This window comes from Lineus longissimus, chromosome 8 (assembly GCF_910592395.1).
Source record: "Lineus longissimus chromosome 8, tnLinLong1.2, whole genome shotgun sequence".
Classification (NCBI taxonomy): domain Eukaryota; kingdom Metazoa; phylum Nemertea; class Pilidiophora; order Heteronemertea; family Lineidae; genus Lineus; species Lineus longissimus.
The window spans coordinates 2,861,438-2,886,139 of record NC_088315.1 but is presented as its reverse complement, the minus strand read 5'-3'; the positions used below and the strand labels follow the sequence as shown (position 1 = coordinate 2,886,139).

General features: G+C 42.1%; 1 protein-coding gene across 5 annotated transcripts; it reads right to left on the bottom strand.

Annotated features, from left to right (window-relative positions):
* Nucleotides 1-659: 659 nt before the first annotated feature.
* On the bottom strand, nucleotides 660-23,617 carry LOC135492854 (alpha-1,3-mannosyl-glycoprotein 4-beta-N-acetylglucosaminyltransferase C-like). 5 transcript variants are annotated; one of them, XM_064779534.1, is made up of 6 exons: nucleotides 23,594-23,617; nucleotides 7,279-7,475; nucleotides 4,726-4,884; nucleotides 4,458-4,528; nucleotides 3,923-4,013; nucleotides 660-2,471 (listed from the first exon to the last, which is right to left on the bottom strand). In XM_064779534.1, exons 3-6 carry the CDS (start codon nucleotides 4,880-4,882, stop codon nucleotides 1,285-1,287), a joined length of 1,506 nt encoding a protein of 501 aa, XP_064635604.1. In that variant the 5' UTR covers nucleotides 4,883-4,884; nucleotides 7,279-7,475; nucleotides 23,594-23,617; the 3' UTR covers nucleotides 660-1,284. The 5 variants fall into 5 exon arrangements, with proteins under 5 accessions (XP_064635604.1, XP_064635602.1, XP_064635603.1 ...); XM_064779532.1 differs by lacking the exon at nucleotides 23,594-23,617 and adding an exon at nucleotides 23,488-23,562; XM_064779533.1 differs by lacking the exon at nucleotides 23,594-23,617 and adding an exon at nucleotides 23,199-23,551.
* Between the last annotated feature and the right edge of the window lie 1,085 nt (nucleotides 23,618-24,702).

Sequence of the window (24,702 nt, the reverse complement as noted above, 5' to 3'; positions counted from 1 at the left end):
CGTCATGTGGAACTGAAACATATCGAATCCGAAATTCTAGAAATCGTCTTAAAATGCGCATAGGAACAGATAATATTTCCTGTTGCACCTGACGTATTAGTATTGAATCTGACCTTTGGTTTCAAATGCATCTGCTTGAGTTTTTTCTCCCAACAATTCGTACAAAAGGCAGGTTTCGCAGGCGAACTACGAAGTACGAACGACGACGGTAGAATGTCGTGTCATCTATTAAGTCCTGTATTCAAGCGCTGATTCATTTAGCGGCACGTCAAAGCGTTGTGCAAAGGACACTAGAACACGTAGTGTCTGTGTTTGTACGAGAAATTTTCAAAAAAGTCGTCAGTAAAGTACATTAAATTATACTTCGTAGGCCTACTTTGTCACTCCGCTGCAGAACCTACATACGATGTCCGAAACGACGTTCATTTATTCAAATACCGTCACGAACTGTGGGTATTGTAGAGCAGCACGGAGTTCGAAGTGCTTCCATCTTCGAATAGATTCGTGAACTCATTGGACGCATGTCGTCACTGGATATTCGCTTTGATCTCTGGGTTTGGGGTACATAACATAGATTCCTCCATTCCTTCCACAAATCAAGCACTCATCACGAAAAAAAAGGAAAAAAGACGTATCCCTTTATTAATAGTATATTGGGAGCATTGCACTTTTGTGAAGGATGCCTACACGTCTAAATGAGCTAATGAATTATACACGACCTGCTCTAACATTGATTCTAAAATCTCACAATAGAGTTGATGCGAATAACTCAAGTTTGAGAGAGAATGAAGCCTTGGTAGTCTGCAGTAAACTAGGGCAGAAATCTAGCATGAATTTATTTTCTTACGGTGATTACTATACTACTAACACGCTGTGCATTGCATTGTTGGGGATTCCCCTTCCCCAATTTCAAACTCGTGATGGGATGTTCAGGACTCTTGCGGCAAAAAACGCCTGTGAACGCCGAAGTTGGCGGCTAGTGTGCTGCAGGCTTTACCCCTTTTATCACTCTTTAGCCATCATCAGCCTCACTAGCTGCCACCCTCGAAGCCAACGGACTTGTAGAATATATAAGCAAGTCAACTTTTGTACAATAGAAAGCTTAAAAATCGAACGCGCACCAATACGCGTGCACGAGTACATGCAGCATGGCGCTTCTCGAACTTTGACGTCTATTCAAACAAAGACGGGATGGTGCTTTAAATAAGTTTTACTGTTTGGTGGCGTTGGATACCAAGAAACAGAAAGTAAAAAGATCGTCAGCTGGTTCACTCGACTTCGTGACTATTTAGGTGAAGGGCTTGTTTGCCTTTTGACAGTATATACTGAGATGTCCTTCAGCATGATCCATTGATCCTGGTCTTGTTCTAACTTTATCCGCAGACACTTGGTTTCGAATGGGATGGAAAAACCTAGTCCATGTGCATCCATCACCCCCTCCTCCAAAGAACCTAAGTTTTTGTAATCAGCGCATTTTAAATGTGTGGCATCACTGCTCCGATTCTGCACGCGCGGACTTGCATCCACGCGACCAAATCGGATGAAGTCATTCGGGTAGTGAGCATTTCCGGAATGTATTATTACGCGGTCTAATTTCACAGCAGTGTCAAATATTAAGAATATCACATCGTTTTTGTGGGGCGTTTTCCCCCAGAAGAACTTCGTATGGTCTGTCCCATATGCATTTGAGATATCATTGTGTCCGAACACGGACATATTTGTGTAAAGTTTGGCGTTAGGATTGTTCGGTTTTTCTGTTACTGCGATCTTGTCAAAGGTATTATCGACGAGGGGGTTCTTCTTGCCATCAAGCGACGAAACTACACCCTTGTGCTGGAACAACGCCTTCGGCCTAATGAGACGCTTAGGTTGGACTCGCATCCCCATGTAGTCAAAAAGCAACCAATCCACTGGCTTCTCAAAATAAAACATCATATAAAACAGCGCAATGCTCGGTAACTCTTCCGATTTATGTAACTTGCCGATATAACCCAAACCAGAAAACTCCAAAGTCGACCAAGTTTGCTGTCGAACCTCCAGGATATATTGCTTGATCGCCTGGACATAATGCCGCGCCGGAATGACGTCATCTTCAACTTGCAAATGAAAACGTGACAAATTCTGACAATACGTAAACATGTATGCAAAATCCACGGTTTGTTTTGATCGCCATCTTACCCGGTTTTGCGAGTCTTTGTAATTCAGTTTGTTTATGTTAAGATTTGGGTAAAAATCCTCCAGAGCTTCCACGATATGTATAAATCCACTCTCGATGTAGTCCCCATATTTGTTGAATATTTGCTCCGCTGTGGCGCTGGTTCGTGCCTTGGCAAAGGTGCCGAGGTAGATGACAAGTATCACATCATTTTGTTCCTCTGGCGAGGTCATCAGGATGAATTTATCAATAGTTTTCAGGATGTATATATCTCCGTTGTTCCTTGGGATGGACGGAATTCCGATGGTTAGGAAAACTGCGAAAACAAGAAATAGAGTCACATGTACACGGATATCGTGAAAACTGATCCACCACGCGGGGCGCTATGAGCGTTGCTGTACTATGAAGCTAGGAACGGGTCAAGCCGTGCTTTGGTCGCCGTCATATATATGTATAAACATGTAATACTGGATCCACTCACAAATAAGATCCCAATTCCGACAATACCCGATTTCTACTACCGCCTCGATGGGTAGAGCCTAAACAAGTACGAGGCCTTTCGCAGCCATAAAAGGGGTGGGATATCTTGTCTTCGTTTCTTCCAATTGGTCTTTAATTGTAATATGAAAAGTTTCTTTGTAGAGTCATGACTATTCATGACGATTACGTCGGTAACCCTTGAATAGATATCCCACCCCTTTTATGCTGCGAAAGGCCTACTATTGTGTTCGGCTGTTTAGACTCTACCCATCGAGGCGGTGGTACAAATCGGGTATTGTCGGGCTTGGGATCTTATTTTAGAGTGGATCCAGTAGACGGTAACATGACAAGATGGGGTGCCGTGTATTAAATGTAGGAAGTGACTATTTGGCAAGCCCGGCTCACCAAACAGCGCCTTTTTTCTGCCCTAGATGGAGAGCCGAACTCATGCATATTCAACCATCCAGGAGCTCATTATTATTCGTGGCAACACGGTCAGCAACACTGGAGTTACAGTGAAACGCTAGAAATGCACACTAATGCATTTAACATGCTTATCAGTTAAATCACGTTTATGACTTTTTTTGTAAATCCATACAGTCATGTACATGTACATGCTTCTTCATGGATTATTGACCAAAACCCCGCCGAGTTAAGTAACAGAAATTGAATCGAGAGCGGGAGGTCGGCCATTGTTAAATATGCGCATATAAATTCGAATATGACGTCACTGCTCTCTGATTGGCCAACATGTTGTAACCTCTCCGGCTCGCCAAAGAGGGTAGTATTTTTGCCCTGTTTGGCAAGCCCGGCTTGCCGAACAGGGTGGCTTTTTAGTGCTGTTTGGCAAGCGGCTCTCCAAACAGGACAAAAAAAGATGCCTGTTCGGCGAGCGGCTTGCCAAATAGACCCGGCCTTAAATGTATTACAATTGGTTATTTATACTCCATGAACAGTGTTATTTAAATGTTATTGTATGCACAGGTCGTCACAGTCATTGGCTAAAGATCTGTAAGCCTCACAACCGGATATTTCTAATGTTTTTTGTAAGTCAATGTTCCAGAGCGGTATGGGAAGCGGCGCTTTGCAGACCTCCGAAATGTATGGTCCTACTTTAACAGTACAGAAAGGATAGGCCACCGGTATTCACGAGGACATACTTGTCGTATAGAAGTAGAGGGGCTGGGTGTGATCTTGTCCAAAACGTGTTCATCCAAGGTTTGATTGGTGACCTCTGAGCTGATCAGGACCACAATACTTGAAGAAGAAAAAAAAGTAATATCTCACCTCTTTCCTTCCTTGGTCGCCCGTAAAGCTTTGGCAGTCCATACTTGACAGCTCGCCCGAACTGTTCTAAAGCAGCCACTCCAGCCATCTCCTGGTAAAAAGATGAACATGTTTTATTTTAGAGCTGTAATGGATGTGTTGGCGATCATTTCGGCGACTCGGACAAAAAAGGCGACTCGGGCCTCAACCAATTAAAACTCCCCCCCCAAAAAAAAATTTTAACCAAGAACCCGGTCCGCAGAATCACTAATTTAATTAAAAGCCGCAAGTCAGGAATGGTTGTGACCGGCGTTGCCACTCAGCAGAATCAATAACTGCCAGGCAACAAATGGTAGAACTTGGATGTCCGTTAACTTTGCAAAACGCTGAAGAGTGCCCGGCCAGGGGGCCATCATGCATATTCTTGTTCTATACACATCTCAGGTACAAAAAAGCCTTTCACCACCGGACTACGAATTTCTCACCAGATTAAATTTGCACTTACCATGTAGTCACTATGTCAATGTAGTCCACCAGTGTTCATTGCAGTACTTACTAATTTATCAGCAGTTCTCCAAGGCCTGTGCTCAGCAGTTTCCATTTTGAGATTGTGTCGAATGTCTTCACCTGAAGAGTCATAGTAGCAACTGGCACATTAGACGTTAAGAACAAAGACTGTACATATAGACACAGACTGCGGGGGCTTACCGGAAAAAACGGTATGGTTCCGCCTTGAGTTCAGCGGAACGTACCGTTGATAAGTGGGGACTATTCATTATTCTTTTAACAACGGAAATTGGGTTGCAAATATAGTCATTACTTACTGTTGTAGTACGCCTGTGTCTTCATAGTGACAGCTCGCCCTCGGGCCATCCGTATCAATAAGAAGGCGTTGAGAATCAAGGCTAGACACAGAAGCAGTTGGACCTTGTTAGAGTTGAGCAAGGAAACGCAGAACTTGCACAGATTGCGGGCCACCATACCTTGAAGTCAAGAAAATCATTATCATCATCATCATCATCATTACCGACGTCGTAACCCTAATTGGATTTTTGATTTTTGCCGGAGGTTTGGAGTCCACGATAGGCTACTGTCCACCTATGCATGCAGAATCTTTTACTTGCCCTGGCATAGACACTCGGGTACAAGGGACTACGGCTTTTAGCCATGCGCCTATATACCCGAAGCTCGTGTACCCCGCATACCATGAAACTCGTCTCGGGACGACCGGCCGCTATACGATCCCATGTGTACAAGGGCTAACAAAAGTTGCGCGCTCTCGCAAAGATGGCCGGGTTGTACATCAATTGGCGCTGCCGTTGAAACGATAAAACTACATATAGGACTTACACGGTGCTCCAATGCAGTGTCTGGAAGCGCCATGGATCTTCAAAAGATTAACCATCTTCGGATCATTCAACAATTGTGTACCTTTTTTACCTATTTATGCCATTTTGTGTACCTTTTTTTCCGGTACCTTTTTTCCGGTACCTTTATTTCCTGTACTTTTATTTCCTGTACCTTTATTTCCGTACCTTTTTTCCTGTACTTTTTTCCTGTACCTGTACCGTATACCGAAAGAACGTATTCATCTTTTGTGGCTCCACATAAAACCATCCTGACGTGAATGTTCGCTTCACCAAAGCCGGATGTCTCAAATGAACGAAATGATAACGATTTAAGAACGATCCAAAATAATGAGTTTATCAAAACAGGAGTAAGCAACCAAGGATGGAAAACGCACGGTTTGGAATATGATTTTGAAAACAAATCACCCAAGTAAGCCCGATCCCGATGTCGTTATGACCAATTGCAAAGCACGCGTCACTTCGTTATGAACAGAGCACAGCACATGTACAGTACAAGTATTTGAAACTTGTTACCAATATATCACTCCAGGTGAATCATGAACAATACAGATGTTTATACAGGTACATGATAAGATACCCAAAATAATCAATGTTTGATCAACAGGCGTTTCATGATAATATGTTCAATTTATTTCATCTTGTTAATGCCCATGGGGCTGTTACAAATATATATGAATAGAAGACATGCAATGATACAAAGCAGTGAAAGGTATATACAAATTAATAGGGGTACATATCATAAATATAAGCAGCAATGCGAACAAAGGCAGGGGTGGAAATACAGGTTAAGAGATATTTAAATTTGTCGATGTCGGGTAGATTTACAAAGCTTGTATCAACTGTAGAAATATATTTAAACATTGCTTCCCGAGTGACGGAGTGCTGTGTGCAAACAATTAAAAAATGAAATTCATCTTCGACGTCATATCCTTTATAAGTCTAGGCTTGCTCCCGGGGGTAGGGAACAGTCGGAAAGGTAACTATATGAAGTCTGGGGTTTTAATCGAGCCGGAGTATTTACCCTTGATAGGCGTTATCCAAGGCATTATCTATCCAAAAACATTGTACGATCCCAAGTCTAACTGAACTTTGCGCAAAGAAAGCAACACATAGCAAACGAATCTAGGTAATAAAGGTACAGGAAAAAAAGGTACAGGAAAAAAGGTACGGAAATAAAGGTACAGGAAATAAAGGTACGGAAATAAAGGTACAGGAAATAAAGGTACAGGAAATAAAAGGTACTGGAAAAATAGGTACAGAAAATGGCATAAATAGGTAAAAAAGTACACAATTTTTTTTTAAAATATCATTTGAATTCTCTCTGTTTCTATTCATAACCTAACTTTATTTGTTGCGTAGGCATTGCATAGGCCTTAGAAATAGGTATATCAAATTTCCAGTATACCGTTATGGTTTTCAATAGTGAAAACACGACTATCAAGATCATGATGACTGTAAAGATTCTAGGACAATTCCCTCTGCAAAAGGGTTAACCGGTAAATGTACATGTACCAATGTTCAAGTTAAATTGCAATTAATCAATTAACATTCATCATAGAGCTGGACCCAATTAACAATGTGCCTGGTCTTATAGACAAATTACTATATTTTTTTTCCTGTACCTTTTTTTCCTGTACCTTTTTTACCGTATACCATAGCAAACACCTCCGGCTTGTTCGTGGGTAAACCTGCTACGCGACAAGTTTTTCAAACTTGGAAGAACGTATTCATCTTTAGTGGCTCCATTGAAAATCATAAAAAAGGATAATGCCTTTCTATCAAGAGTGCATTCTATCGGGACAATGCCTTTATATCACTGACCCGATATATTCTAGGTTACGCCGGGTTATCATGGCTGTCAAACGCACTTGACCCTCGCCCTAGAGAGGCACGTGTTCAAACTACATGTAATGCGATTTTCCCCCGCGCTCAGCAAGTCTCGGTCCGGTGCGAAAAGCATTAGTGGTAGCGACAGCATTTCTTCTCTCTGTATACCGCGTTACCTACCACACACATTATTGAGAAGGCTGCCATTGATGTTTGGTAGCGGTGGTGGAACCCGCGGACGATGTGGTCGGCTCTCAACCGCACGCTTGACCTTCGCCAGTCTGACCTATAGGGAGAAATGACGTCAATCCTGACGCCCAGGGTTATTCTGTATGACACCTCGCGGCACTGTGGTTATTGCGATTAGGCGCTGCAATCTGAAAATGAAAAGAATCGAGAGTAGCCAACAGGCATTTAAAAGTTATAGCTTCATCAGCCTTCGCGAGTGATAGGCTATAGATTTTCATGAAATTGACTCCATGCCATGACTGCATGCAGGCCCACGACTGCTGTGCGTTGAGCACGTGGCAAGGGTTCGAATAATGGAAAAGTAACGAGGGATTTGTTCTGTATGAATTCTAACTGCTATCTGAATATTAATTGAGTAAGAATACATGGGTCATGTGGACCTGTGAATAATAAACTATGGCGGGAAGAAGTAGACGTATCAGTGACGAGTATAAAAACAATCCTTCATCAGGTGGGCTGTCAGACGTCAAGACCCAATTAGGAGGCGTGGCTTAATGCCACGTGCTTGCTGCAGGCTGTCCGCGACAACTGCTGCAGAAAGCGGAACCATACCGTCTTTTCCAGTAAACCGCAGAAAAAGCCTCTAGATACTCAGACGAATTCTTAGCATGGACGGGCCAAGTCTTCCTTTCAGTAAATAGCCTAGCACATCGCATACAATAATATCAGCACTATTATATTCTACTGGCATTGTACCCGTGGCGCAGGCAGGCTCAAATGGGCTATACCTTGAATCGATTGAATTGCAATGAAAATCTAATGCAATATCACTTGGCTTCTGTGAGTGGTAAGGAGAATTGACAGTGTCCGATTAAAAATCCCTCATTACTGCTCAGCTGAAGTAAATTTCCGAAAATAAACATAACGTTGCATCAGGATAACATATCACCTGCAAAGGGGCAAAATTTCGAGACGAAACACTACCCCCAAATGGCACTTTATCGAGCCGCCTTATAGTATTATGATATAGATACGGTTACTTTGGAACTATTTGCACCCAATTACTCTTTCGCCAGCGTGACCTAGCCACAATCATGGCGCGTACCCTAAGGCCTGTCTTCAGATTGCCGAATATCTCACGTCAAACATGAACGCTCTGATAGCTCAGCGGCTAGAGCGCTGCGCTTTAGATTGGGTGGTCACGGGTTCGAACCCCGGCGAATGTATTTTTTCGTTTTTTAAAAGGTCTTCTTTCCATTTTTCATCCATGAACGTTTATCAGGCGCGGATTCGAATTAGATTCAAACCCTGGCGAATCTTATATCGTTTTTTTTTTAAAGCTTTCTTTCTACTTTCATCCATGAACGTTTATCAGGCGCGTATCCAAGAGGGTGCACCAGAGGCACGCCCCCTGATTGTTATAGAATCTTTGAAATTGACCATGAAATTTTGGAACACACCTGTAGTGCAGCAATTTTCATGAGAAATGCAGTGCACGCTCCCTCTTCTTCCAGTTCCATGGATCCGCCAGCGCTCTTAAACCATCATCATTATTATCGTTATCAATATTATCATGAAGAAAACCCCTTCACCCGCGAACTTTTCAAGCTGAAGTACACACTGATTCCAGGTTTTCGAGCACTCCAGGGAATGGTTTGACTATCAGTCGGCGGAGCTTTCTAAATGCAATTGCCCTGTGCATCCGCACTTTCGGCTTCCGAAAGAATCGACTCGAATCTTAATTCAAATCTGCCATTGCCGACATCATTGGCGCCAAAAACTATTTCTTTTGACCCTGTTGACCTCGCTTCGAAAAATTTTGTTTTTAAACCATTCAAACATTTAAATCAACTGCAAACATTTTCAATAAAATCACCGAGCTATATATATACGATATATTAAGAAATATCTATAGTAATATTGAGTTATACGGTTACCTTGGAACTATTTGCACCCAATTACTCTTCCGCCAGCGTGACCTAGCCACAATCATGGCGCGTACCCTAAGGCCTGTCTTCAGATTGCCGAATATCTCACGTCAAACATGAACGTCCGATAGCTCAGCGGCTAGAGCGCTGCGCTTTAGATTGGGTGGTCACGGGTTCGAACCCCGGCGAGTGTATTTTTTCGTTCTTTTAAAAGGTCTTCTTTCCATTTTTTTCATCCATGAACGTTTATCAGGCGCGGATTCGAATTAGATTCAAACCCTGGCGAATCTTATATCGTTTTTTTTTAAAGCTTTCTTTCTACTTTCATCCATGAACGTTTATCAGGCGCGTATCCAAGGGGGTGCACCAGAGGCACGCCCCCTGATTGTTATAGAATCTTTGAAATTGACCATGAAATTTTGGAACCCACCTGTAGTGCAGCAATTTTCATGAGAAATGCAGTGCACGCTCCCTCTTCTTCCAGTTCCATGGATCCGCCAGCGCTCTTAAACCATCATCATTATTATCATTATCAATATTATCATGAAGAAAACCCCTTCACCCGCGAACTTTTCAAGCTGAAGTACACACTGATTCCAGGTTTTCGAGCACTCCAGGGAATGGTTTGACTATCAGTCGGCGGAGCTTTCTAAATGCAATTGCCCTGTGCATCCGAACTTTCGGCTTCCAAAAGAATCGACTCGAATCTTAATTCAAATCTGCCATTGCCGACATCATTGGCGCCAAAAACTATTTCTTTTGACCCTGTTGACCTCGCTTCGAAAAATTTTGTTTTTAAACCATTCAAACATTTAAATCAACTGCAAACATTTTCAATAAAATCACCGAGCTATATATATACGATATATTAAGAAATATCTATAGTAATATTGAGTTATACGGTTACCTTGGAACTATTTGCACCCAATTACTCTTCCGCCAGCGTGACCTAACCACAATCATGGCGCGTACCCTAAGGCCTGTCTTCAGATTGCCGAATATCTCACGTAAAACATGAATGCCCTAATAGCTCAGCGGTTAGAGTGCTGCGCTTTAGAGTGGGTGGTCACGGGTTCGAACCCCGGCGAATGTATTTTTTCGTTTTTTTAAAAGGTCTTCTTTCCATTTTTCATCCATGAACGTTTATCAGGCGCGGATTCGAATTAGATTCAAACCCTGGCGAATCTTATATCGTTTTTTTTTAAAGCTTTCTTTCTACTTTCATCCATGAACGTTTATTAGGCGCGTATCCAAGGGGGTGCACCAGAGGCACGCCCCCTGATTGTTATAGAATCTTTGAAATTGACCATGAAATTTTGGAACACACCTGTAGTGCAGCAATTTTCATGAGAAATGCAGTGCACGCTCCCTCTTCTTCCAGTTCCTGGATCCGCCAGCGCTCTTAAACCATCATCATTATTATCATTATCAATATTATCATGAAGAAAACCCCTTCACCCGCGAACTTTTCAAGCTGAAGTACACACTGATTCCAGGTTTTCGAGCACTCCAGGGAATGGTTTGACTATCAGTCGGCGGAGCTTTCTAAATGCAATTGCCCTGTGCATCCACACTTTCGGCTTCCAAAAGAATCGACTCGAATCTTAATTCAAATCTGCCATTGCCGACATCATTGGCGCCCAAAACTATTTCTTTTGACCCTGTTGACCTCGCTTCGAAAAATTTTGTTTTTAAACCATTCAAACATTTAAATCAACTGCAAACATTTTCAATAAAATCACCGAGCTATATATATATACGATATATTAAGAAATATCTATAGTAATATTGAGTTATACCGTTACCTTGGAACTATTTGCACCCAATTACTCTTCCGCCAGCGTGACCTAGCCACAATCATGGCGCGTACCCTAAGGCCTGTCTTCAGATTGCCGAATATCTCACGTAAAACATGAACGCCCTGATAGCTCAGCGGTTAGAGTGCTGCGCTTTAGTATCGTGGTCACGTGTTCGAACCCCAGCGAATGTATTTTTTCGTTTTTTTAAAAGGTCTTCTTTCCATTTTTCATCCATGAACGTTTATCAGGCGCGGATTCGAATTAGATTCAAACCCTGGCGAATCTTATATCGTTTTTTTAAAAGCTTTCTTTCTACTTTGATCCATGAACGTTTATCAGGCGCGTATCCAAGGGGGTGCACCAGAGGCACGCCCCCTGATTGTTATAGAATCTTTGAAATTGACCATGAAATTTTGGAACACACCTGTAGTGCAGCAATTTTCATGAGAAATGCAGTGCACGCTCCCTCTTCTTCCAGTTCCTGGATCCGCCAGCGCTCTTAAACCATCATCATTATTATCATTATCAATATTATCATGAAGAAAACCCCTTCACCCGCGAACTTTTCAAGCTGAAGTACACACTGATTCCAGGTTTTCGAGCACTCCAGGGAATGGTTTGACTATCAGTCGGCGGAGCTCACTAAATGCAATTGCCCTGTGCATCCACACTTTCGGCTTCCAAAAGAATCGACTCGAATCTTAATTCAAATCTGCCATTGCCGACATCATTGGCGCCAAAAACTATTTCTTTTGACCCTGTTGACCTCGCTTCGAAAATTTTTGTTTTTAAACCATTCAAACATTTAAATCAACTGCAAACATTTTCAATAAAATCACCGAGCTAAATATATACGATATATTAAGAAATATCTATAGTTATATTGAGTTATACGGTTACCTTGGAACTATTTGCACCCAATTACTCTTCCGCCAGCGTGACCTAACCACAATCATGGCGCGTACCCTAAGGCCTGTCTTCAGATTGCCTAATATCTCACGTAAAACATGAATGCCCTAATAGCTCAGCGGTTAGAGTGCTGCGCTTTAGAGTGGGTGGTCACGGGTTCGAACCCCGGCGAATGTATTTTTTCGTTTTTTTAAAAGGTCTTCTTTCCATTTTTCATCCATGAACGTTTATCAGGCGCGGATTCGAATTAGATTCAAACCCTGGCGAATCTTATATCGTTTTTTTTTAAAGCTTTCTTTCTACTTTCATCCATGAACGTTTATTAGGCGCGTATCCAAGGGGGTGCACCAGAGGCACGCCCCCTGATTGTTATAGAATCTTTGAAATTGACCATGAAATTTTGGAACACACCTGTAGTGCAGCAATTTTCATGAGAAATGCAGTGCACGCTCCCTCTTCTTCCAGTTCCTGGATCCGCCAGCGCTCTTAAACCATCATCATTATTATCATTATCAATATTATCATGAAGAAAACCCCTTCACCCGCGAACTTTTCAAGCTGAAGTACACACTGATTCCAGGTTTTCGAGCACTCCAGGGAATGGTTTGACTATCAGTCGGCGGAGCTTTCTAAATGCAATTGCCCTGTGCATCCACACTTTCGGCTTCCAAAAGAATCGACTCGAATCTTAATTCAAATCTGCCATTGCCGACATCATTGGCGCCAAAAACTATTTCTTTTGACCCTGTTGACCTCGCTTCGAAAAATTTTGTTTTTAAACCATTCAAACATTTAAATCAACTGCAAACATTTTCAATAAAATCACCGAGCTAAATATATACGATATATTAAGAAATATCTATAGTTATATTGAGTTATACGGTTACCTTGGAACTATTTGCACCCAATTACTCTTCCGCCAGCGTGACCTAACCACAATCATGGCGCGTACCCTAAGGCCTGTCTTCAGATTGCCGAATATCTCACGTAAAACATGAATGCCCTAATAGCTCAGCGGTTAGAGTGCTGCGCTTTAGATTGGGTGGTCACGGGTTCGAACCCCGGCGAATGTATTTTTTCGTTTTTTTAAAAGGTCTTCTTTCCATTTTTCATCCATGAACGTTTATCAGGCGCGGATTCGAATTAGATTCAAACCCTGGCGAATCTTATATCGTTGTTTTTTAAAGCTTTCTTTCTACTTTCATCCATGAACGTTTATTAGGCGCGTATCCAAGGGGGTGCACCAGAGGCACGCCCCCTGATTGTTATAGAATCTTTGAAATTGACCATGAAATTTTGGAACACACCTGTAGTGCAGCAATTTTCATGAGAAATGCAGTGCACGCTCCCTCTTCTTCCAGTTCCTGGATCCGCCAGCGCTCTTAAACCATCATCATTATTATCATTATCAATATTATCATGAAGAAAACCCCTTCACCCGCGAACTTTTCAAGCTGAAGTACACACTGATTCCAGGTTTTCGAGCACTCCAGGGAATGGTTTGACTATCAGTCGGCGGAGCTTTCTAAATGCAATTGCCCTGTGCATCCACACTTTCGGCTTCCAAAAGAATCGACTCGAATCTTAATTCAAATCTGCCATTGCCGACATCATTGGCGCCAAAAATTATTTCTTTTGACCCTGTTGACCTCGCTTCGAAAAATTTTGTTTTTAAACCATTCAAACATTTAAATCAACTGCAAACATTTTCAATAAAATCACCGAGCTAAATATATACGATATATTAAGAAATATCTATAGTTATATTGAGTTATACGGTTACCTTGGAACTATTTGCACCCAATTACTCTTCTGCCAGCGTGACCTAACCACAATCATGGCGCGTACCCTAAGGCCTGTCTTCAGATTGCCGAATATCTCACGTAAAACATGAATGCCCTAATAGCTCAGCGGTTAGAGTGCTGCGCTTTAGATTGGGTGGTCACGGGTTCGAACCCCGGCGAATGTATTTTTTCGTTTTTTTAAAAGGTCTTCTTTCCATTTTTCATCCATGAACGTTTATCAGGCGCGGATTCGAATTAGATTCAAACCCTGGCGAATCTTATATCGTTTTTTTTTTTAAAGCTTTCTTTCTACTTTCATCCATGAACGTTTATTAGGCGCGTATCCAAGGGGGTGCACCAGAGGCACGCCCCCTGATTGTTATAGAATCTTTGAAATTGACCATGAAATTTTGGAACACACCTGTAGTGCAGCAATTTTCATGAGAAATGCAGTGCACGCTCCCTCTTCTTCCAGTTCCTGGATCCGCCAGCGCTCTTAAACCATCATCATTATTAACATTATCAATATTATCATGAAGAAAACCCCTTCTATTCACCCGCGAACTTTTCAAGCTGAAGTACACACTGATTCCAGGTTTTCGAGCACTCCAGGGAATGGTTTGACTATCAGTCGGCGGAGCTTTCTAAATGCAATGGCCCTGTGCATCCACACTTTCGGCTTCCAAAAGAATCGACTCGAATCTTAATTCAAATCTGCCATTGCCGACATCATTGGCGCCAAAAACTATTTCTTTTGACCCTGTTGACCTCGCTTCGAAAAATTTTGTTTTTAAACCATTCAAACATTTAAATCAACTGCAAACATTTTCAATAAAATCACCGAGCTAAATATATACGATATATTAAGAAATATCTATAGTTATATTGAGTTATACGGTTACCTTGGAACTATTTGCACCCAATTACTCTTCCGCCAGCGTGACCTAGCCACAATCATGGCGCGTACCCTAAGGCCTGTCTTCATATTGCCGAATATCTCACGTCAAACATGAACGCCCTAATAGCTCAGCGGTTAGAGTGCTGCGCTTTAGTATGGTGCTCACGGGTTCGAACCCCGGCGAATGTATTTTTTCGTTTTTTTAAAAGGTCTTCTTTCCATTTTTCATCCATGAACGTTTATCAGGCACGGATTCGAATTAGATTCAAACCCTGGCGAATCTTATATCGTTTTTTTAAAAGCTTTCTTTCTACTTTCATCCATGAACGTTTATCAGGCGCGTATCCAAGGGGGTGCACCAGAGGCACGCCCCCTGATTGTTATAGAATCTTTGAAATTGACCATGAAATTTTGGAACACACCTGTAGTGCAGCAATTTTCATGAGAAATGCAGTGCACGCTCCCTCTTCTTCCAGTTCCTGGATCCGCCAGCGCTCTTAAACCATCATCATTATTATCATTATCAATATTATCATGAAGAAAACCCCTTCACCCGCGATCTTTTCAAGCTGAAGTACACACTGATTCCAGGTTTTCGAGCACTCCAGGGAATGGTTTGACTATCAGTCGGCGGAGCTTTCTAAATGCAATTGCCCTGTGCATCCACACTTTCGGCTTCCAAAAGAATCGACTCGAATCTTAATTCAAATCTGCCATTGCCGACATCATTGGCGCCAAAAACTATTTCTTTTGACCCTGTTGACCTCGCTTCGAAAAATTTTGTTTTTAAACCATTCAAACATTTAAATCAACTGCAAACATTTTCAATAAAATCACCGAGCTAAATATATACGGTATATTAAGAAATATCTATAGTTATATTGAGTTATACGGTTACCTTGGAACTATTTGCACCCAATTACTCTTCCGCCAGCGTGACCTAACCACAATCATGGCGCGTACCCTAAGGCCTGTCTTCAGATTGCCGAATATCTCACGTCAAACATGAATGCCCTACTAGCTCAGCGGTTAGAGTGCTGCGCTTTAGATTGGGTGGTCACGGGTTCGAACCCCGGCAAATGTATTTTTTCGTTTTTTTAAAAGGTCTTCTTTCCATTTTTCATCCATGAACGTTTATCAGGCGCGGATTCGGATTAGATTCAAACCCTGGCGAATCTTATATCGTTTTTTTTTTAAAGCTTTCTTTCTACTTTCATCCATGAACGTTTATTAGGCGCGTATCCAAGGGGGTGCACCAGAGGCACGCCCCCTGATTGTTATAGAATCTTTGAAATTGACCATGAAATTTTGGAACACACCTGTAGTGCAGCAATTTTCATGAGAAATGCAGTGCACGCTCCCTCTTCTTCCAGTTCCTGGATCCGCCAGCGCTCTTAAACCATCATCATTATTAACATTATCAATATTATCATGAAGAAAACCCCTTCACCCGCGAACTTTTCAAGCTGAAGTACACACTGATTCCAGGTTTTCGAGCACTCCAGGGAATGGTTTGACTATCAGTCGGCGGAGCTTTCTAAATGCAATGGCCCTGTGCATCCACACTTTCGGCTTCCAAAAGAATCGACTCGAATCTTAATTCAAATCTGCCATTGCCGACATCATTGGCGCCAAAAACTATTTCTTTTGACCCTGTTGACCTCGCTTCGAAAAATTTTGTTTTTAAACCATTCAAACATTTAAATCAACTGCAAACATTTTCAATAAAATCACCGAGCTAAATATATACGATATATTAAGAAATATCTATAGTTATATTGAGTTATACGGTGACCTTGGAACTATTTGCACCCAATTACTCTTCCGCCAGCGTGACCTAACCACAATCATGGCGCGTACCCTAAGGCCTGTCTTCAGATTGCCGAATATCTCACGTCAAACATGAATGCCCTAATAGCTCAGCGGTTAGAGTGCTGCGCTTTAGATTGGGTGGTCACGGGTTCGAACCCCGGCGAATGTATTTTTCCTTTTTCTTAAAACGTCTTCTTTCCATTTTTCATCCATGAACGTTTATCAGGCGCGGATTCGGATTAGATTCAAACCCTGGCGAATCTTATAAAACCTTTTTTTTTTAAAGCTTTCTTTCTACTTTCATCCATGAACGTTTATTAGGCGCGTATCCAAGGGGGTGCACCAGAGGCACGCCCCCTGATTGTTATAGAATCTTTGAAATTGACCATGAAATTTTGGAACACACCTGTAGTGCAGCAATTTTCATGAGAAATGCAGTGCACGCTCCCTCTTCTTCCAGTTCCTGGATCCGCCAGCGCTCTTAAACCATCATCATTATTATCATTATCAATATTATCATGAAGAAAACCCCTTCACCCGCGAACTTTTCAAGCTGAAGTACACACTGATTCCAGGTTTTCGAGCACTCCAGGGAATGGTTTGACTATCAGTCGGCGGAGCTTTCTAAATGCAATGGCCCTGTGCATCCACACTTTCGGCTTCCAAAAGAATCGACTCGAATCTTAATTCAAATCTGCCATTGCCGACATCATTGGCGCCAAAAACTATTTCTTTTGACCCTGTTGACCTCGCTTCGAAAAATTTTGTTTTTAAACCATTCAAACATTTAAATCAACTGCAAACATTTTCAATAAAATCACCGAGCTAAATATATACGATATATTAAGAAATATCTATAGTTATATTGAGTTATACGGTTACCTTGGAACTATTTGCACCCAATTACTCTTCCGCCAGCGTGACCTAACCACAATCATGGCGCGTACCCTAAGGCCTGTCTTCAGATTGCCGAATATCTCACGTCAAACATGAATGCCCTAATAGCTCAGCGGTTAGAGTGCTGCGCTTTAGATTGGGTGGTCACGGGTTCGAACCCCGGCGAATGTATTTTTTCGTTTTCTTAAAACGTCTTCTTTCCATTTTTCATCCATGAACGTTTATCAGGCGCAGATTCGAATTAGATTCAAACCCTGGCGAATCTTATATCGTTTTTTTTTAAAGCTTTCTTTCTACTTTCATCCATGAACGTTTATTAGGCGCGTATCCAAGGGGGTGCACCAGAGGCACGCCCCCTGATTGTTATAGAATCTTTGAAATTGACCATGAAATTTTGGAACACACCTGTAGTGCAGCAATTTTCATGAGAAATGCAGTGCACGCTCCCTCTTCTTCCAGTTCCTGGATCCGCCAGCGCTCTTAAACCATCATCATTATTATCATTATCAATATTATCATGAAGAAAACCCCTTCACCCGCGAACTTTTCAAGCTGAAGTACACACTGATTCCAGGTTTTCGAGCACTCCAGGGAATGGTTTGACTATCAGTCGGCGGAGCTTTCTAAATGCAATGGCCCTGTGCATCCACACTTTCGGCTTCCAAAAGAATTGACTCGAATCTTAATTCAAATCTGCCATTGCCGACATCATTGGCGCCAAAAACTATTTCTTTTGACCCTGTTGACCTCGCTTCGAAAAATTTTGTTTTTAAACCATTCAAACATTTAAATCAACTGCAAACATTTTCAATAAAATCACCGAGCTAAATATATACGATATATTAAGAAATATCTATAGTTATATTGAGTTATACGGTTACCTTGGAACTATTTGCACCCAATTACTCTTCCGCCAGCGTGACCTAACCACAATCATGGCGCGTACCCTAAGGCCTGTCTTCAGATTGCCGAATATCTCACGTCAAACATGAATGCCCTAATAGCTCAGCGGTTAGAGTGCTGCGCTTTAGATTGGGTGGTCACGGGTTCGAACCCCGGCGAATGTATTTTTTCGTTTTCTTAAAACGTCTTCTTTCCATTTTTCATCCATGAACGTTTATCAGGCGCGGATTCGAATTAGATTCAAACCCTGGCGAATCTTATATCGTTTTTTTTTAAAGCTTTCTTTCTACTTGCATCCATGAACGTTTATTAGGCGCGTATCCAAGGGGGTGCACCAGAGGCACGCCCCCTGATTGTTATAGAATCTTTGAAATTGACCATGAAATTTTGAAACACACCTGTAGTGCAGCAATTTTCATGAGAAATGCAGTGCACGCTCCCTCTTCTTCCAGTTCCTGGATCCGCCAGCGCTCTTAAACCATCATCATTATTATCATTATCAATATTATCATGAAGAAAACCCCTTCACCCGCGAACTTTTCAAGCTGAAGTACACACTGATTCCAGGTTTTCGAGCACTCCAGGGAATGGTTTGACTATCAGTCGGCGGAGCTTTCTAAATGCAATAGCCCTGTGCATCCACACTTTCGGCTTCCAAAAGAATCGACTCGAATCTTAATTCAAATCTGCCATTGCCGACATCATTGGCGCCAAAAACTATTTCTTTTGACCCTGTTGACCTCGCTTCGAAAAATTTTGTTTTTAAACCATTCAAACATTTAAATCAACTGCAAACATTTTCAATAAAATCACCGAGCTAAATATATACGATATATTAAGAAATATCTATAGTTATATTGAGTTATACGGTTACCTTGGAACTATTTGCACCCAATTACTCTTCCGCCAGCGTGACCTAACCACAATCATGGCGCGTACCCTAAGGCCTGTCTTCAGATTGCCGAATATCTCACGTCAAACATGAATGCCCTAATAGCTCAGCGGTTAGAGTGCTGCGCTTTAGATTGGGTGGTCACGGGTTCGAACCCCGGCGAATGTATTTTTTCGTTTTCTTAAAACGTCTTCTTTCCATTTTTCATCCATGAACGTTTATCAGGCGCAGATTCGAATTAGATTCAAACCCTGGCGAATCTTATATCGTTTTTTTTTAAAGCTTTCTTTCTACTTTCATCCATGAACGTTTATTAGGCGCGTATCCAAGGGGGTGCACCAGAGGCACGCCCCCTGATTGTTATAGAATCTTTGAAATTGACCATGAAATTTTGGAACACACCTGTAGTGCAGCAATTTTCATGAGAAATGCAGTGCACGCTCCCTCTTCTTCCAGTTCCTGGATCCGCCAGCGCTCTTAAACCATCATCATTATTATCATTATCAATATTATCATGAAGAAAACCCCTTCACCCGCGAACTTTTCAAGCTGAAGTACACACTGATTCCAGGTTTTCGAGCACTCCAGGGAATGGTTTGACTATCAGTCGGCGGAGCTTTCTAAATGCAATGGCCCTGTGCATCCACACTTTCGGCTTCCAAAAGAATTGACTCGAATCTTAATTCAAATCTGCCATTGCCGACATCATTGGCGCCAAAAACTATTTCTTTTGACCCTGTTGACCTCGCTTCGAAAAATTTTGTTTTTAAACCATTCAAACATTTAAATCAACTGCAAACATTTTCAATAAAATCACCGAGCTAAATATATACGATATATTAAGAAATATCTATAGTTATATTGAGTTATACGGTTACCTTGGAACTATTTGCACCCAATTACTCTTCCGCCAGCGTGACCTAACCACAATCATGGCGCGTACCCTAAGGCCTGTCTTCAGATTGCCGAATATCTCACGTCAAACATGAATGCCCTAATAGCTCAGCGGTTAGAGTGCTGCGCTTTAGATTGGGTGGTCACGGGTTCGAACCCCGGCGAATGTATTTTTTCGTTTTCTTAAAACGTCTTCTTTCCATTTTTCATCCATGAACGTTTATCAGGCGCGGATTCGAATTAGATTCAAACCCTGGCGAATCTTATATCGTTTTTTTTTAAAGCTTTCTTTCTACTTTCATCCATGAACGTTTATTAGGCGCGTATCCAAGGGGGTGCACCAGAGGCACGCCCCCTGATTGTTATAGAATCTTTGAAATTGACCATGAAATTTTGGAACACACCTGTAGTGCAGCAATTTTCATGAGAAATGCAGTGCACGCTCCCTCTTCTTCCAGTTCCTGGATCCGCCAGCGCTCTTAAACCATCATCATTATTATCATTATCAATATTATCATGAAGAAAACCCCTTCACCCGCGAACTTTTCAAGCTGAAGTACACACTGATTCCAGGTTTTCGAGCACTCCAGGGAATGGTTTGACTATCAGTCGGCGGAGCTTTCTAAATGCAATGGCCCTGTGCATCCACACTTTCGGCTTCCAAAAGAATCGACTCGAATCTTAATTCAAATCTGCCATTGCCGACATCATTGGCGCCAAAAACTATTTCTTTTGACCCTGTTGACCTCGCTTCGAAAAATTTTGTTTTTAAACCATTCAAACATTTAAATCAACTGCAAACATTTTCAATAAAATCACCGAGCTAAATATATACGATATATTAAGAAATATCTATAGTTATATTGAGTTATACGGTTACCTTGGAACTATTTGCACCCAATTACTCTTCCGCCAGCGTGACCTAACCACAATCATGGCGCGTACCCTAAGGCCTGTCTTCAGATTGCCGAATATCTCACGTCAAACATGAATGCCCTAATAGCTCAGCGGTTAGAGTGCTGCGCTTTAGATTGGGTGGTCACGGGTTCGAACCCCGGCGAATGTATTTTTTCGTTTTCTTAAAACGTCTTCTTTCCATTTTTCATCCATGAACGTTTATCAGGCGCGGATTCGAATTAGATTCAAACCCTGGCGAATCTTATATCGTTTTTTTTTAAAGCTTTCTTTCTACTTTCATCCACGAACGTTTATCAGGCGCGTATCCAAGGGGGTGCACCAGAGGCACGCCCCCTGGTTGTTATAGAATCTTTGAAATTGACCATGAAATTTTGGAACACACCTGTAGTGCAGCAATTTTGATGAGAAATGCAGTGCACGTTTCCTCTTCTTCCAGTTCCTGGATTATCATTATCAATATTATCATGAAGAAAACCCCTTCACCCGCGAACTTTTCAGCAGGTCAACAGGTACAGGCTGTTCCAATCATCCCCCCATAGCCAGCCGTTCAACAGGTAATGTAGCCACCCCACAGGGAGTGCAGGTAATTGATTAAGCCCCTGCATAACTAAACAGCTGTGACTTGGCTTCTGTGAGTGGTGAGGAGAATTGACAGTGTCCAATTAAAAATCCCTCATTACTGCTCCGCCGAAGTAAATTTCCGAAAATAAACATAACGTTGCATCAGGATAACATATCACCTGCAAACGTGCAAAACTTCGAGACGAAACACTACCCCCAAATGGCACTTTATCGAGCCGCCTTATAGTATTATATCTCCCTCGGCACTACAGTGATAAGCGATCTCACCACCATCAGGAGAAAGAACACTTGATCATCCAATCACAGGTACACTTACAACCTCCCAATAAGTGGAAAGCCAGCATTTGCGGCTGAGCAAAAGTACGCCAATCCGGGGCAGAGTCAGTACACAGAACCAATATCACTAAGCCACCGTTACTAATTGGGAGGCATTTGGAAGGCGCCTTTCTTTCAAAGCGTCATAATGATTTTCAATTTTCTCTGGAAACAGTTGTCTGGCTGGGACCTCACTACATGTTTGACTCCTCAGCAATCCATCCCGGTTCTTTCAGTATTAATAATTGAGATGCTTCCTCGAAAGTAATATATACTTGAGCTGACATCTGATATTCATTTAACAAGTTGCTGTCATCTTTCTTAGACTCCGAGAACATCGATTGGACATGTATAATTAAAGATTCCGAAAACGATATCTACTCGCCAACTGCAGATAGTAATGTGTTGTGTTTCGCAGTACATCAATTTTGTACAGTACCAAGTGTAGGTTTCATGACCCAACTAGGTATTTCATTATATAGGCCAACTTATCGTAGACTCCCTGGGCAGCCCATTGCGTCATCCTTATTTGGTCTCCGGGCGACAGGACGAGGCCGGTCGAATGCGTCCGGAGTGTAATCTATCTGCGTTGTGCGTTGGTATCCCACCGCACCAATTGAAATCGGCATGTTTGTGTAAAACCTTTTCACAAGTTGTCCCTTTCACATTTGATAAGCAGGTTTCGCAACCCTTACTAAGAGTGTATGTTACGGAGCCTCTATTAGGTCGGTTCAACAGGACTCGTACTGCATGGTAGGTGGACATTTGCAATTTCGATCTAATTCGTCAAAGACAACAACAATTAAGCCCGAGGAGAAAGCGGTGAAGTCATTTCTGAACAAGGTCATTCTTCAGCCACAAATCTGGATGTGGCTTGCAGATAACCTTTTTAAAATGCTGTTTGTTTAGCACGGCAATGATTGCCCGAATAACTCGTTTGACGCTTTTCAGTATGCATCTCTAAAGACGTTGACTTTATGCCAGACGAGTGCCATGACTATTGATCTTGTGGTAACTCTGCCAGAGATGCAACGATCTATGACTAAAATATGGGGAAATCATAGATTAGGTCCCATTAGATGACGCCAAAACAACCTCTTTCAACGGTTCAGGGAACAAATCGATCCAGTTTTGTAACCATTGCACGTAGCCTATATCTAGAGACATGCATGCGTTGCTTGACGGTCAGAAATGTTAGTTTGGCTAAATCCTGGCTTAAACAACGTGAAACATAAAACATAAATGTTTGAATAAAACAGTGAATTTACCAACAATATAGAAAAGGAAAAGGTCCGGGGAATATGCTTCCTGATCTGGTGGGACGATACTAATGAATGATGTCAAACTAAAGATTTAACAAGAAAATAGAACAGTCCTTACCAGCACACCCACTTCGGTAAGAACAGCAACTCGCCAACGGGGTTTCTCACTGTTTTCATGGATTGTAAAAAAAAGCTATATTTGCTAATGTCGAGGGTATATGGGAATGTATGGTAGAATCGACACATCCTCTTATAGCAGAGTTAGCCCAAGAGATGTCCTGCCGCCTACTTTCCATCAACATTTCCCGAACAAAATCCATTTTTTTATTGAACAGACGTTATATTCCCATCTACCAGTCAACAAACTTTCAATAGAACACGCTATTCGTACACAGATATATACGTACACAGAAATCTAACACAGAGCATGCACTGGCAATTGGATCGAAACTCCGCTTGTCGAAACCCAAGACAAACTTCACTTCAGCAACGGGCGTATACAGCTAGTCTTACCGCGCTTTCACCAGCGGGCTGGCAACTGCCAGCCAAACGTAGCAACGCGATGGCTCGAATAGGAGTGCCATTGGTACAGCGCTATCGTTTCGGGCAGGGTTATGAATAGGATGGATTCTCGTTACCAACACAAGAAATGTCGACGAGGCCATCACATGAGCATGGTTATGGTCCTCAGTTGGAAACAGTCACGTCATTAGCATTACATGTAGATAATCGGGTCCTATATTGCCAAGACGTTTAAGGCATAGATATCTTTATTTGGTCAAGCAAAGCAAGGCTTTTATCGCAGCAATGAAGTCACCCACGCAGAGAGACATCGTATGGCGGTAGGTCATCAGTATACTCGTACATTCAAGTGATGAAGAGAAAATTCACACAACTTTCTGTGCTGAAACTTGAGATGAAGCAATTAGCTTATTAGACATGATGGAGCTATTTGGTCCTTTGTGATGGATCTTCTTGTAATTACATCCTCGTAACATTTAATATTGATGACGGTGGATTAGGAATGCTCTTGTACAGTGAACATTGTGGGGTATACTGTAGTACAGCAAACATTGCTAATATCGGACTCGCATTTCTTAAGAACTCTTTTGATTGACATCGTTTTAAGACGGTGGATACAATTCAGAGTGACTACCCGACAATATGGAGGTTAAGATCGCGTACTCCACCACTAACGCGCGCGCGCACGTATCATCTACGAGTGCTCAAAAGATGCAGAGAGTATTTTTGTCAAGGTCTTAATTCCTCAATACTAATCTTCCGAATGATCCGATATAAAACACTGGTTGGATCAGGACGAACTGAGACGGCCATACGGATGCCAGCTGGCGCCGGGTGCTTATGGAGATGATGTCGATGTTTCATTGCCAAGAAACCATCACCTGATCATATTGGAGACCAGGAGAAGCTTATATCAGGGACCAGGAGGACCTCATATCAGAGACCACGAGGAGCTCATATCAGGGACCAGGAGGACCTCATATCTGGGACCAGGAGGACCTCATATCAGAGACCACGAGGAGCTCATATCAGGGACCATGAGGAGCTCATATCACGGACCAGGAGGACCTCATGTCAGGGACCACTAGAAGCTCATATCA

Coding starts and splice junctions, on each gene's coding strand:
- LOC135492854 (XM_064779530.1), bottom strand. CDS start 5,518: ATGGTTTTATGTGGAGCCACAAAAGATGAATACGTTCTTTCGGTATAC. Junction 4,529..4,725: donor GACACAGGCGTACTACAACA/GTAAGTAATGAC, acceptor ATGACTCTTCAG/GTGAAGACATTCGACACAAT. Junction 2,472..3,922: donor GCGACCAAGGAAGGAAAGAG/GTGAGATATTAC, acceptor TTGTTTTCGCAG/TTTTCCTAACCATCGGAATT.